Source organism: Erpetoichthys calabaricus, chromosome 11 (assembly GCF_900747795.2).
Source record: "Erpetoichthys calabaricus chromosome 11, fErpCal1.3, whole genome shotgun sequence".
Lineage (NCBI taxonomy): Eukaryota > Metazoa > Chordata > Cladistia > Polypteriformes > Polypteridae > Erpetoichthys > Erpetoichthys calabaricus.
In genome coordinates, this window is record NC_041404.2 from 70,076,693 (window position 1) to 70,092,209 (window position 15,517).

The 15,517-nt window shown below is 36.9% G+C and overlaps 2 protein-coding genes across 4 annotated transcripts in view; one reads left to right on the top strand and one right to left on the bottom strand.

Moving 5' to 3' along the window:
- si:dkey-13a21.4 (uncharacterized protein LOC494576 homolog) overlaps positions 1 to 15,517 on the bottom strand; it is a 991,873-nt gene that overhangs the window by 852,381 nt on the left and 123,975 nt on the right. The window lies entirely within an intron of this gene.
- hcfc1b (host cell factor C1b) overlaps positions 1 to 15,517 on the top strand; it is a 155,785-nt gene that overhangs the window by 51,467 nt on the left and 88,801 nt on the right. For all 3 annotated transcript variants that reach the window (XM_028813306.2, XM_028813307.2, XM_051933482.1), the window contains one exon: positions 14,027 to 14,187. In XM_028813306.2, the coding sequence (XP_028669139.1) occupies positions 14,027 to 14,187 (161 nt within the window). The remainder of the gene's footprint in view (positions 1 to 14,026; positions 14,188 to 15,517) is intronic.

Sequence of the window (15,517 nt, forward strand, 5' to 3'; positions counted from 1 at the left end):
GCAATTTCCCCCATAGGTTTGTATGTAAATACAATTAATCTGTTCCAGACCATACGAACTGTATGTAAATATATATATATTTTTTAAGTTTTTAAGCACAAATATAGTTAATTAAACCATAGAATGCACAGCGTAATAGTAAACTAAATGTAAAAACATTGAATAACACTGAAAAAACCTTGAACAACAGAGAAAACTAACATTGCAAGAGTTTATGTTATACTGTAGCCTTATGACCCGATCGCTGTAAACATATTTTTTTTTTTGGAGTTTTAAGCACAGGGAAAAAAAGGAACATTTGAAAAAAGAGAAAAGTAACATTGCAAAAATTCACGCTACGAACTGAAAAATGAATATCTGAAAAATCCGTAATACAAAAACTAACCATAAACCACCAAGAAAACTAACCTTGCATGAGTCGAGTTCTGGCATGAAGTGAGGAGGAACTGGGTGGAGAACAATCTGGTCTCGTCGCAGTTGAAGACTTGTTGCGGGATGTAGCCTTCGTCCTCCACTAATTATGTGAAATTTTTCACGAATTCTATTGCAGCTTCAGCGTCTGAACTAGCAGCTTCTCCATGCCTTACCACACTATGAATGCCACTTCTCTTGCGAAACTTTTCAAACCATCCTCTACTGGCTTTAAATTCCTCACTTTCGCCAATCGTAGAAGGATAGTTTTGCAGCAAATCGCCCTGAATCTTCCTGGCTTTCTCACATAACATCGCCTCGCTTACGCTATCCCCTGCAAGTTGCTTCTCGTTCAGCCACACTAGCAAGTTTTTCCACCGCTTCCAGCACTTGAGGCCTCTGCCTGGTTAACGCTGTAACTACTTTTGCAACATCAGCTGCTTTAATAGATTCTTTCTGCTTTAGAATAGTGGAAATTGTAGATTTTGACTTCTTGTACTCGGCAGCAAGATCAGTAACACGAATGCCACGCTCATACTTTTCAATAATTTCTTTCTTTACTTCGATTTCAATTTTCTGCAAAACTTTCTTCTCACCACTCTTCACTTGCTTAGAAGCCATGGTTAACTGCAAAAGCACACGAAATACTGGAGAGCACAAAGAGTTCACAGGTAAAGCACGCACGTCTGACTGAGAACAATGAACAGGGAGAGGCTGAACACGTGCTTAAATACAGTAATCGGCACGTATGAACCGGAAGGGAAATGAAATAGAGCACAAAGAGTTCACAGCGAAAGCACGCACGTCTGACCGAGAACAATGCAACACGTGCGGAGATCATCGGCACGCACAAACCGAAAGGGAAACTGGCTTGTTCGTATACCGAGTGTGTGGTCGTGAACCGAGGCAAAAGTTTGGCAAACCTTTTGGTCGTAAACCGATTTGTACGTGTACTGAGACGTTCGTGAACCAAGGTTCCACTGTATACAATAGCTCCCGATTACTTAAAACATAGTAATCTCACATGTTACTTTGGTCCTTTGCAAACTTCCCTCACCTCTGGGTGTTCCGCTTCCTTCTCTGATGTGCCTTTCTGCTGGTGCAAAAGACACAAAGTCACTACCCATCTATATTTTATGTAGGTTGTGGCATGATGAGTCTATTTGTATTTCACAAAAGGAGTTACTGGCAGTACTAAGTGCTGCATTGTAATGATAATTTAAGTATTCCCTCCTCATTTTATTTCTTAGAATTGGAATCCTTTATTGTCATTATACCATGTATGATGAAATTACAGAGCAGCTACTCCCTTTAGAAGCGATTGAAAAAAAGAAAAGTCATTTTTACAGTAACTATAAATTACTAAATATAAAACTGCTATATAAAAATAACATATTTAAAAAAATTTCTAAATAGCTAATGTGTATTGGCAAGGCAACAAAATCTGATATTACTTAAAAAGAAATATTACTGGTCATGCACAGTGAATTATCTATAATATAAATATTACACAGAGAATACTAATAATGTAAAATACTGCACATAGAACAAATAGAGCAAATATTACCCATAGACTGTGATTATTACACTGAGGATTATTGCACATGCAAAATAAAAGGTAAGTTGGGAGAGAAGGTGAGAGAAAGGAGACAGAGGCACGGAGAGAGATGCTCAGTGAATGTTGAGATTCAATGTAGTTATGACTCTGGGAAAGAAACTCTCCCTGAGTCCGTTTGTCTTTGATTTGATATTTTTTATTTATTTGGCATATACTTTTCATTAACAGAAACTTGAAAATTCTGCAGCCAAGTTTAAAAAAAAAAAAAAAAAAAAAAAAATGCAGCAAAGATTTTAAAACAAAATCACAAAAAGTATTTGTTTTACTTTTAAGGAAAAAAAACGCTTGTAGAAAGAAATAAGCGTGCAATTTAGTTGAACACGATGTGCCAGTAGTCAAAGGATAACATGCTGGATTAAACTAAATGGGATTCTTTTCCTCCTTTACAGATTCAGCAAAAATATTACACATTTAGCCTTTGTTTTATGAATTATGTCAAGAAAGCAACCTCCAAAAGATGCATGTTGGTTGAGGTAGCCAAGTATGCTTTTCTGACACTAAAAATACTGTTTAAAATGGTACTTTTAAAGCTGTTACAGTAATAAAAGTAAAATCAGAAATATTGCAGTTCCCATCATGTTTATTGAGAAAGGTAAACGGCTTTTATTAGCTGCTGTGATGAATGTTAAATGGTTTTTACAGCAGAAAATTCAGGATCCAAGGTTCAAAAGTGAAATGGAATAAGAGTATTGCAGCATAGCAAGTCTGAAGTAACACTTAGCTGAAATTAGTGCAAAAAAATAATAAGCACTGTCCTTTTACAGTCTCATCTTTTTAAAATACAGATTCAAGTTATACTCAGATAGTGATGTTTATTCTGATAGCTCTAATTTGCAGTCACCATGTATAAATTTAAGTGTGTTACCTAAAATGCCAATTAGCTGGTACTTTTCAATTAATTGATTATGCCATTGCTAAATAATGCAGAGTTATTAATATTGAAACCTTTGATTTGCATGTCAAAATGTAACTTTTAAAATTTTAATTTCATAAATAACTTTGAGTCCTCCCTATGAGCTACATTCACAACCAACTGCATATACGTGAAAGAAAATTATTATGATGAGAGTGACATTTAGTCAAGTCAAGCAATGAATGATCAAGGAAAAAATCTTGTACTTCTCGAGTCCTCTTTATTCTCCAAATCCCATCGTTTTTTTCACTGGGGAACTTTTCTTGTCCTTAAGTTTTTAGTATTTTAAGTATACAAAAGCAGTGCGAAATTCCATAAACATCCTTTGATTGATTGGCTATTTACTGGATTGTTTGTTTCTCCTGTTTCTGACTTTTAGAGTTTGAACTTGATCAGGGCCTGTGTAGTTCACCTGCATCTTTGTAGAATCTTCTAGATAAAGTTAACCACTCCGTTTGTTTATTTTCTCCTAAAGCTTTAATATGTGCGTCTAGGATATCTTATTGTCCTTTTATAGGTAAAACTCGACTAGTGTGCCTCAGGTATTAAAGCTGCATTTGCTCCTGACTATCTCTCCTTTTCCTAGATAACAACATTTACAAACATTTTTTTCTGTAGCGCATTTTCATACAAAGGATGTAGCTCAAAGTGCTTTACAAAATGTTAAAGATGAGATGTGCCAGAAATGGAAAGTGTTTAAGTTTGGCTATCTGGTCTACTCCAAAGTTACTGATGTTAAGTTGCCACTTGAAGATGCATTAGTATACAGAGCATCTTGAGACAGCTCATCCTTTTTAACTCTTTTCTCTCTCTTCCCAGAAATGCATGCTTAATCAGTTTTCTTTCAAATGATTGACTTGGTAATTCATGAACATTCCATTTTTCAAGGTTGAAGAACTCTTTGGCTTCTTTAGCAGTATGTGTTGGGTTGTGCTGTAAAGCCACATCCAACTAGTTTTGACAGTCTCTTGAATTTGAGCAGATAAGATGTATCTGTATACCTCACAATTCATCCTGTTGCATTTTTTAGTAGTCCCCTCCTCAACAATAAATACAAGGGAATTCAAGGGGCAGTCATACATGCCCAAACCATAACACTACTTCCACCATTTTATACAGAGGTGGTAATAATATTAATAACCCTTTCTTTTTGACACACTTTTCTCTTTCCATCACACTGGCATGGTGAATCTTTTTCTCACCTCCCCATAAGATGATGTTGCAAAACTATTCAAGTTTTTGCAACACTTTTTACTTCTGCTCAGGTGTGCTACCATAGGTCTACTCAACTTCAATTTAATCTAACTTCATTTGGAATAAAGTAATGGCAATGCAATTTTGCAAAAATAATTGCAGGAGTGGAATGGTGTTTATCTTACCCTGGATGTAAGATCACTATTGAGAACCTTTTCTTTGTTCAGTATTAATTAGGACCTTGTCTTTTGAGAAATAAAACGTGATGAGTTTGATTATCAGAATTTGCTATTGATGGCCTGCTGGATACAGACACGAGTTAGCGCAAACAAGTAATAAACATTTATTACTGTTTAACTTCCATGAATTTTAGATGGTTTTATAAACATTTTAGGTGCAGTACTCAGTCTGCACAGTTTTCTGTGTTGATCCATATCATTGCTATTGAAAATAAACAATAATTCCATACTATGATTTCTGTTCATTTTTGTACTCAAAATTGTTAGTGTCAGGCGATCTCAGTTTGGCATTGCTTACACATTGCTTAATTTTTCTGAAAGAAGCTGCCTTCAAAAATGAAATGTTTATTTTTTTAAAAAGACGTTGTAATTTAGCACAGTGGCCTGCATCGACCTGTATCGATCTATGATGTGAGTACCTAGGATTCACCTGTGCACTTGAATGTAGCAGTGATGGATTACATTGCTCATATACTGATTGGTTACAACACTTATTTGCTGTTTATGCAGTTTGTAACTTTGGAAACTCTGTCTGTAATAGATCAGTAGTACTAAACGGAATGAAGTAATCACTACTTTTAGTGATAAGCATATCATGGCAGCCATAATCTTAATCACAGTCAATATATGATTAATTGTGCAGCCCTACATCACAGTGACAAACATGTGTCCCCTCCTACAAAGAACCAATTTGACAAAGATCAACCATGTCTGGCAAATATACAGTCCCGCTTCGGAAGCCAGTTGCTAAGGCCAAAGAAATAACAAGGTGTATTGGTGTCTTTATTGTGAAGGACATGAGACCATTTTTTTTGTCATGTTGAATGAGAGGTATTCGACTGCTCATGGACATGCTAGGGCCTAAGTATAGCATTGCCTTACACATGCCTTTTAGTGGCACTGTATTGCCAGCCCCATACATCATTGGAAAGATTAGTGTGAGGGATACCCCGCAATAAGCAGAGAGCATCTCGGTAACTTCTGACATCTGGTCATACAGGGTGAACCTGACTTATGTCACAATTGCAGCCTTTACCTAGGAAAAGGTGATGTTTGTGCTTCAAACTCTGCTTCTTTTTGAATCCCATGCTTTGATTTAACATTGCTGTGTTCACCACCAAACGGACATTACTGGTCCTTCTGTCACATACCCTGATGGTCAACATCATAATGCAATAAAATGGTACACTGGAAATGTTTGATCACTATCTTGAACAGCAAGACGTGATAGCAGCAGCCCTCATATAAGCACAGAGGTACGTCAAAATGCATGTGAAATCGATGTGCTTGATGGCACCGTAGTCTTGGTGGAGATAACATAGAGCTGGGTAATATGGCCAAAAATAATATCGTGATAGTTTTTACTGTATTGATCAATCTCAATATTTATTATAACATATAAAACTTTATATTACTATAAGAATATCTTTCTTAATACTACAGACAGAATGAACAAGTTATTTATTATAGTTTAAAATATGGTTTATTATCAACAAATACACACACACACACACACATGCGCACGCGCATGTAAACTATATTCAAATGTTCCTTAACAGATAGTGAAAAGTTTCCAGTGAAATATTGCACTCTCTTACAAGGTATGTACCAATGCAAATGTAACAGTGCAAATATATTTAAGTGCAAACATTTGAGTAATATAAGCTTATATATCACTAACACAACAATAATAGTTTATTACTAATTAATAATATATTGTGATTTTGTTATCGCTACAGTTGAGAGTTAGATGAGACAGCAAAACTGACACCCATAAGTGTGCGTATAACAAAGTTGTCAGCACTTTCTTTCTCTTGGAAAAAGCAGAGGGTTCTTGTAGCAGCAGTAGTTACCATAGTAAATATTGGAACACTAATGTAGAGTACGTGGCTTACAGGTCTGTGCGGAGCTGTGGTAAAGTCTTTGGCAATGAAATCATAAGTTAATGATTCAGACTTTGCTTCTGTTACTATGTTGCTCTGCGCAAGTTACTTAACTGTTTGTGCTATGACGTAGTTGGAAGTGGCAGAAGAAACTCTTTAACTAGCTGTGTCTCAGTTGTTGTAAGCTGCTTTAGATAAAGACGTCAGCCAAACAAAAAAAAAATATGAATAAAACATAAAAATATATTATTTTGTGTGTACGAAACCCTGCAGACGATCCAATTTTTTAAGCAAGACAGCCTTGACAATGCTTGCTACACTGTCCATTGTTATACCTGGTGATCCTCTGTAATCCTCAGGATCACAGGGTGTCCTCGACACAACTGAGATGGTTTCTACCATGTGATCCTTGGGGGGGTGGGGGGTGGGGGGGGGTGATCATTTTGGAAGCTTTTGGTGTATAAATTCCAATGCATGTCAATGCTTTTTATAGTAAAAGTTATGTATGGCTCTGATGTCAGGCCCTACAACTTAAATCTGTGGTAGTTGCAAAGTGTTTTGCATCTTTAAACAGAATTTCCAACTTCACCTGACATTCATTGAAAAGCTGTGGCAGTGCAGTGTGAGAAAAATGTTTTCTGCCAGGAAGTTGATACGTTGAGTCAAGTACTTTCAATAGTTACGGTTGTCTTAAGAAAACACCACAAAGTTGATAACTGCATTGACTGTGTCATGATGCCTTTTTAATTCTGTTTTAAGGGGTCATGGCTGCAAAAAAGTCGACACAATGGATTGCTGTCTAGGTACTGCACCACTGCTTGAATGCTTGCGTGCCACATCAGTTGAGTGTCCTTTCTGATAATCTTCATATTCGATTGGATGTATCTTTTGAGGTGGTCTAATAGATTTGTTGTATTGCTATTATTTGTAGGTACTTGGCAGCAGCTTATCTTGCATACTGGGTTTATTTGTGTTTGGTCTGATTTGTAATAACCAAACCACTACTAAACTTTTGATGATGTGTGCTCTTTCTTTGGTATTATGTCTTTTGTCAGCAGCTGATGCATTTTCTGTCTTGTCTTCATTTGCCAGGTAGCATAAAGATTGCCATTCTGTAAGACCTCTTTGGCAGATACAATAGGGACTAGTGATGTGAGTAAAAAAAGTTTAAATGGCAATTTGAGGTTCAAAACAGGTTAGCAAAATTACAAAGAAAATGTATGCAAGAGCCATCCTTTCTTACCCTTACCCAAATCAAAAGTGTACTTTATAGTAAAAGCAAGGTTTCTGCATAGCCTCCTTGTGAAGTTGCAAGTTGATTCTTTAAATCAAACTTGTAAAATTGAATCAAATCAAGTGTAACAAGAAAGCAACCTCTGACATGCCTTTGTAAAACAGGTTTTGAAACCCTTCCTTGGTTGTCCTCATGTTGCGTGCTTTAATGACATACACAGTCACAACATATTCTAGTAAGCGCTCCCTCACTGGCAGTTGCACCATTTATAACACAGGCAAGGATGTAGCAGTAAGGTTATAGTCGAGCAGTGACTCTGAGATGCTAACTTTGTATACTATGGGTATTCAGACTAAGGGAAAAAGTATTTTAACTTTCTTGTGTTCAGGACACAATATAGTGAGTACAATAAGCAATGTTTATCATTATAAGAATTGTTGAAGTTATTGAGCACATGCTGCTTTAATATTTTTAAACATTGATGGTGTTATTTGCAGCAAGGCTGCTTATTTGGCTTACAGGCACATCTTTAAGATGGTGGTGCCCATAGCAGTGTATTGTTAAACATTTTAGTTTTCAAAAATGGAAGTTACAGTGGGGCAAAAAAGTATTTAGTCAGCCACCAATTGTGCAAGTTCTCCCACTTAAAAAGATGAGAGAGGCCCGTAATTTTCATCATAGGTATACCTCAACTATGAGAGACAAAACGAAGAAAAAAAAATCCAGAAAATCACATTGTCTTATTTTTGAAGAATTTATTTGCAAATTATGGTGGAAAAAAAGTATTTGGTCAATAACAAAAGTTCATCTCAATACTTTGTTATATACCCTTTGTTGGCAATGACAGAGGTCAAACGTTTTCTGTAAGTCTTCACAAGGTTTTCACACACTGTTGCTGGTATTTTGGCCCATTCCTCCATGCAGATCTCCTCTAGAGCAGTGATGTTTTGGGGCTGTCGCTGGGCAACACGGACTTTCAACTCCCTCCAAAGATTTTCTATGGGGTTGAGATCTACAGACTGGCTAGGCCACTCCAGGACCTTGAAATGCTTCTTACGAAGCCACTCCTTCGTTACCTGGGCAGTGTGTTTGGGATCATTGTCATGATGAAAGACCCAGCCACGTTTCATCTTCAGTGCCCTTCCTGATGGAAGGAGGTTTTCACTCAAAATCTGACGATACATGGCCCCATTCATTCTTTCCTTTACATGGATCAGTCGTCCTGGTCCCTTTGCAGAAAAACAGCCCCAAAGCATGATGTTTCCACCCCCATGATTTACAGTAGGTATGGTGTTCTTTGGATGCAACTCAGCATTCTTTCTCCTCCAAACACGACAAGTAGAGTTTTTTACCAAAAAGTTCGATTTTGGTTTCATCTGACCATATGACATTCTCCCAATCCTCTTCTGGATCATCCAAATGCTCTCTAGCAAACTTCAGACGGGCCTGCTCATGTACTGGCTTAAGCAGGGGGACACGTCTGGCACTGCAGGATTTGAGTCCCTGGCAGCATAGTGTGTTACTGATGGTAGCCTTTGTTACTTTGGTCCCAGCTCTCTGCAGGTCATTCACTATGTCGCCCTGTGTGGTTCTGGGATTTTTGCTCACCGTTCTTGTGATCATTTTGACACCACGGGGTGAGATCTTGCATGGAGCCCCAGATCGAGGGAAATTATCAGTGGTCTTGTATGTCTTCCATTTTCTAATAATTGCTCCCACAGTTGATTTCTTCACACCAAGCTGCTTACCTATTGCAGATTCAGTCTTCCCAGCCTGGTGCAGGTCTATAATTTTGTTTCTGGTGTCCTTTGGCAGCTCTTTGGTCTTGGCCATAGTGGAGTTTGGAGTGTGACTGTTTGAGGTTGTGAACAGGTGTCTTTTATATTGATAACGAGTTCAAACAGGTGCCATTAATACAGGCAACAAGTGGAGGACAGAGGAGCCTCTTACAGAAGAAGTTACAGGTCTGTGAGAGCCAGAAATCTTGCTTGTTTTTAGGTGACCAAATACTTATTTTCCACCATAATTTGCAAATAAATTCTTTAAAAATCAGACAATGTGATTTTCTGGATTTTGTTTCACATTTTGTCTCTCATAGTTGAGGTATACCTATGATGAAAATTACAGGCCTCTCTCATCTTTTTAAGTGGGAGAACTTGCACAATTGGTGGCTGACTAAATACTTTTTTGCCCCACTGTATATGAATATTTAAAAGGTTGTGTTTAACACTGAAGAGGCTTGAGCTCTAATAGTTTTTTTTTCCTCTTAGTTCCTACTGGAGTGGCAATGCAGCTTATTTTTTAGTACCTCTATTTCAGAGTATATATGTAGAATTCCTCAGCAAAGGAGTGATCAGTATTAAAGGTGGTCAGTTACTTTATGGCATTTTATATATCAGAGGTAAGTGGCACACATACAAAGTAAGAACTGTCTAACGGTGTGTTGTATAAATAGGTCTTAACAATAGAATCCCTGAAGCCTACGAAAAAACTTGTAATCCTGGCCCACCTTAAATTTCTTCGCATCTCTCCATAAGCACCTTTTCTTTTGTAAATGTGTCGATCAGCACAAGCAGCCTGCTATCCCATCAAGACAGAGCTCAACTCAGGCAAAAAGTTCTCCCAACTCAAGCCAAGGCTCCTTATCTGCGTGTGAGGTGCATGAAGTTGTAGAGGGTAAATAATACAGTATATTCTCATTTGGAATACGTGCATTTCATGTGTGTTCCATGTCTACTAAGATCTGGGTAAGTGTAGGATGAAAGGAAATGCTGAACACATACCTAAAGCAGAAAGTTTTTCCTTGTTATACTAATAATGATGTGAAGTGTATAATGTGTGAAGACTTTAGTCCAAATATCAAATAAACACGTGCGCTTTTATTCAAGAATATAACCAAAGGAAAAAAGCATTCGATTTACATGTTGCTGTCAATGAGTTAAAAACCCAAGCTCAAGTGTCAATTGACAGGAAGCTAATATATATTCTTGAATGGTGTAGAGGTAAGACCTGTCGTCTTATATAACTCAGATGTACCTGGTTCAAAAAAAGGCACTACACATTTTGAGTAGTGAGCTGCTATTATTATTCTTACTATAATAAAAACATACATTTGATTTAAGTGATTTTGGCTACTTCTAAAAGTTAACAGTTGTTTTTTTATTATTCAGTTTTACTCTGTGACATTCACTCATTGAGACGCTGATGGAGATGTGCGAAGGAATTTAAGGTGGGGCCGGGATCACAAGTTTTTACGTAGGCTTCAGGGAAAAGTTCATGTCACCCACCATTTAAATTCCACCAAGTGAATTGGCTCAGAACAAACAGGAGAGGGCAGAACCAAATTACTTTTTTTTTTTTTCCCCCCAAGCTACTTTATCAGCTGCTTCATGTTTGCTGTAGTACAGAGAGAGCAAGTGCACAGCAAGTGTCCAAGACCAGAAAAAAAAAAGGAATTGTAATACCAAACAGAAGAACACATACTCCCAACATTTAAGCACCAGCAGCCTACATTAGTATAAAACATAGAATAATTTGTGGAGCCTTTGTGTAATGCTAGCAGACATTTTAGAAGCACAGTGTGGTACACATGGCCCTAAGTTCCAGCAGAAATCTCCAAGATTAAGACTAATATTAAATATGGCTATTTTGATTTGCTTGATATTAATAAGTTAAGATTTATGTTTAAATGTTTACCCACTTCATTTTCTTTATATAAAACAATTACCAAATTTCTTGGATTTTAGCATTCCTAGTAGGGTCTATAATTTAGATGTACAATTTTGAATTCTGCCACTTCTGGACCCCAACCAGCGTGATGCTGTGTTCAACAGGCTGAATTAAAAAGGAAAGCAGTTACAGTTCAGTCAGCTCTTTATTTACTCAGTGTGTGTGTGTTTGCATCTGTTCTCAGTAGTCAAAGTTGCATTTTGTAATTACAGTACAATCCCTCTTAACTGGCCTTGCATTAACCGGCCTGTTAACATAAAATAAAAATTAAAAAAAAAATTAATTCCAAGTTCTTCTTTATGTTATATGTACGCACTTCCTTCTTTCCTGGAAGGTGAGAGGGCTCCTACTTTCAGAGTGAGTTCTGTTTACATATTCCTTTATGAATTTTCCATGGTGCCGCCTTCTTTTTACCTGGCGGCTCCCCTGCTTCTCTCATCGGGCTTCGCAACAGGGGAGTCGCCCTACCTGCAGGTGCAGCTGCCTTCCACACTGGTCCGGTAGCCTCCGATCCCTGGCTACGTTGGGCTCCATTTGGACCGAGACTTGGGTTCTTTCCCCAGCAGCCAGGGCGCTCACGCTGGGGCTAAACCAGCCCAAAGCCTCCATGACTGCTGCTGCCTTTCGACGATCATTCGTCTTCAATACTGGTCACTCCAGCTCCGTGATCGATCAGCTGGAGTGACCGCTTTCTTCAGCCCCACCGAGTGTCAGCCAAACACTCATCTGCAGGGGTTCACCTCCCAGCTGCCTGCCTTTGCTCCATCGAATCTGCTCTCGCTCGCTCGCTCTCCTACACTGGCTTTCCTCTATCTGCTTCCTTTTCCTTTAACCTCCCGTTCTTTCCAGTTCTCCCACTAGCCGCCTCACCCTTCTATTTATCACAGGGGCGTGGATCAGATGTGGCAATTAGCAGTTCCCAGGAACAATTATGGATGCGGACGACTCCTCACTTGTGCACTTAAGCTAGGATCGCCCGCATCACGAATTCCCCGGGAACCGATCGTCCACACATACTCACTAAGCCACGAGTGCGGCGCTTATTTATTTAAAAAATGGCCTTTTTGACTTGAGCTGTGGACCTGCTACACTACATTGTCCAGTTGTTGTACGAGAAAAAAACCTGTGTGTGAAATCGTAGATGAAGCCTTGTGGATATGGTTTCTTCAGGAACGTCAAAGATGTACAGTACATACTTTAGAAATATTTTTCTACATGATAATAGGTATGCGTCGAATTAACCAGCCAAAACGGCAACCGGCCGTGGGTCCAGACACGAGGTGGCGGGTTAAGAGGGATTGTACTGTACTGCTCACAAAAGAAGCTGAGACAGTAAGCTGGCTAGTGACAGTACAGATACTGATATGTAATAGAATGCATGCAAGTTATGCATTCAGTTTTCGATATCTCATGATTTGTAAACTGACCAAATTATTTTTCACAAGGCAGAGATTACATATAGATAATTCAAAACAGAATTGCATCTAGTCATAATTTTTATGTGCATGGGCTAATGAAGAGCAAAATTACTAATTCATAACCCAATGATTGATTTTTATTTTCTGACAAATTTTAGACCTCTTCCATTTTTAACAGATTTCTGTTTTGAAGAAGAAAAAAAAATGAAACTTGGACAACTGAGCATAATAGTAGCAAAAGAATCAATTGAATCACAGGTGCATTTCTCCTAATAATCTTCATGAACTTTGGTGGAATGGGGATGCTGCTAAAGAAATAAAACACTACTCCTTCCTCCCCTGTCATCAATTTTAGATTCGCTTTAGTAGTATGACTTTGTTATTTGTTTATTTGCAAAGGAAGTATCACTTTACAAACTCTGTTGTAGTGTTTTGGTTCATTGCTGCTGCTTTTGAATTTCTTTTATTAAATGTGATATTTTAAGATTAACCTATGTTAATGCATAAATCTGTGCTATTTGTAAAATAAACAAAAGTGATATAGGTTGAATGCATGGATTAAACTAAGCTGTAACATTTTTATTTTTATATAAATATCCATTTTTCTTCTTTTAGTTTTAACCAAAATTGTTCATGTTTCTGGTTTAAAGTTACTTTATTGTTGTTGGGGGATCAGGTAAAGTCATTATGAGGGACTGGATCATATTGTAGCCAGATTGAATCATTGTTAATATCTTTAGTAAAGCAGCTGGAGCTTAAATCATCTCCAGTGAAACCATGAGTCCATTGATTCTTTTTTTTTTGGTACTCTACTCAATGTCCAGGGCAGCTCTGTTACTTTAAAAAGATTAGTTTATACTATGCTATAAAACAAAATAATAGAAAATCAAATTACAGTATACCCCAGTCACAGCGCAGAGTTTTTTTTCTTCTTTTTCTATAAATATATTTGTACTATTAATAGGAGGCCCAAATTCATGGAGCTCTAGAAATCCCTATATTGAGACTGTGTTTAAATACTTGATGGAACATCTTTTGAATAGTTTGCATTTTTGATCATTTTCTTTCATTATTATACAAGAGTAAATTGTTTATATAAAGGGTTAAACATGTATCATTATTGACAATTAGAAAAAAATATCTGGAATTCAGTGTGTGTATGGGATGGATTAGAAGGGTTACAGAAAAAAATCAAGCAGAATCAATTGCTACTGTATTAAAATGTATTTTGTTCCCAGTAAATCTAAAGAATATAAAAAAAAATAAAATGCTGTACTCACACTTAATGTAGATGGTTCAAGTAGTGACCAGTAATAGATGTTGCTATTAAGAGTTACAAACTATAATAAAGTTTTATTTATTTTTTTAATATTTTTGCACCATTTAGGCCAGTCGATGGGAGTGGAAAAGACTGAAACCCAAAGCCCCAAAGAATGGACCTCCACCTTGTCCTCGCCTAGGGCATAGCTTTTCATTAGTGGGAAATAAATGCTATTTATTCGGAGGATTGGCCAATGACAGTGAAGATCCAAAAAACAACATTCCCAGGTTTGCATAGAAAACACATCTGTTACTTTGGTTGATTTTCACAAGATTGTGATACAAATAATGTTTGCTCAGGAATGGACAGTCTTTTTCTGTGATGCATTTAATTTCTGGCTTTGTATGAAAAAATTATGTGGAATGGTTTATGTATTTGGGGGTTATTTTATCAACAATTACTGTGACAGCTAATTTTTTTGTTGCCTATGTTAATCAAGTGGAAAGTCTACATTTTTAAATGAATTCTTAAATTATGTGGTTATGTTTGTACTTGTACATTTGTTATTATCAGTGGAGCACTTTTTGAGGACCTTTGTTAGCACAGTCATTTTCTGGTTTCCATTTTATGAAGTAAAAAAAAACACGTCATTTTGCTCTCACTTCCCACAATCCACCAGCCACCATTAAATATGGAGAACCATAATGCTAAGTTATACTGTATAATCTTTATCTCTTCACATTTCCCTTCAAGCTTTGAAGATTTCTGTTTCGAATTTCAAACCTTTTTATTAGCAGTGGAAGACTTGCATAAAATACACTTGGTGCTAATTTTTTCATTGTTTATGTAGCTATTCAGCAAGCTAAAATGGTTTAAAAATGTGGATGGTCAATATAAAATAAATTATTTATAACTTCCATCAAGCCCCATTAAAAATCTTTAAAACTATTGCTTGTAACACATAGAATGGAACCATGAAGCATTAGTGCTGAACATTTGTTTCCAAAAATAAGATAAACCCACACTAATGAAAATGTTTTTTGTTGGGTCCTTCAGACTTCTTTCACTTTCTCCAGTTATTTTTGGAAAATGATAAATGTGTCCACATTACTGTGAATTTGAGGGCCAGAAGATCATACTCATTAATAACACAAATGACAATATTGAATAATGAAAGTGTCTCATCACTGGATATTCTCTATTTTCCAGTGGCAGTAACATAAAATCTCACACTCTACAATAAAGGCAATCTCTCTTAGTATGAAGTAATTTATTTTTTCCACAAGTGCACCACCAACCTTCAATTTTCTTAAGCATCATTGTGTAAATCAAGGATTTCATATTTTTGTTTGTGTTTTAAGTTCACACTCTCTCTTGCTTATGCAAATGAGACTATGCAATGATTCTGCATATTTGCCATCTTCATTATCTGGCATATTTCTGGTTTAAAATAAGATTATTTTTCTGCATTCTTGGAATATTAAAAATTTCATCAGAAAATAGTATAGCTTGAGTGCTTTAACGATAATGATAGCTTGATTGCAGCAGCAGCTTTCATGAGTCTAGTGAACAGTAACAGTGTTTTTGTGGAAACAATGTGGAGGGAGACTTTTCTGA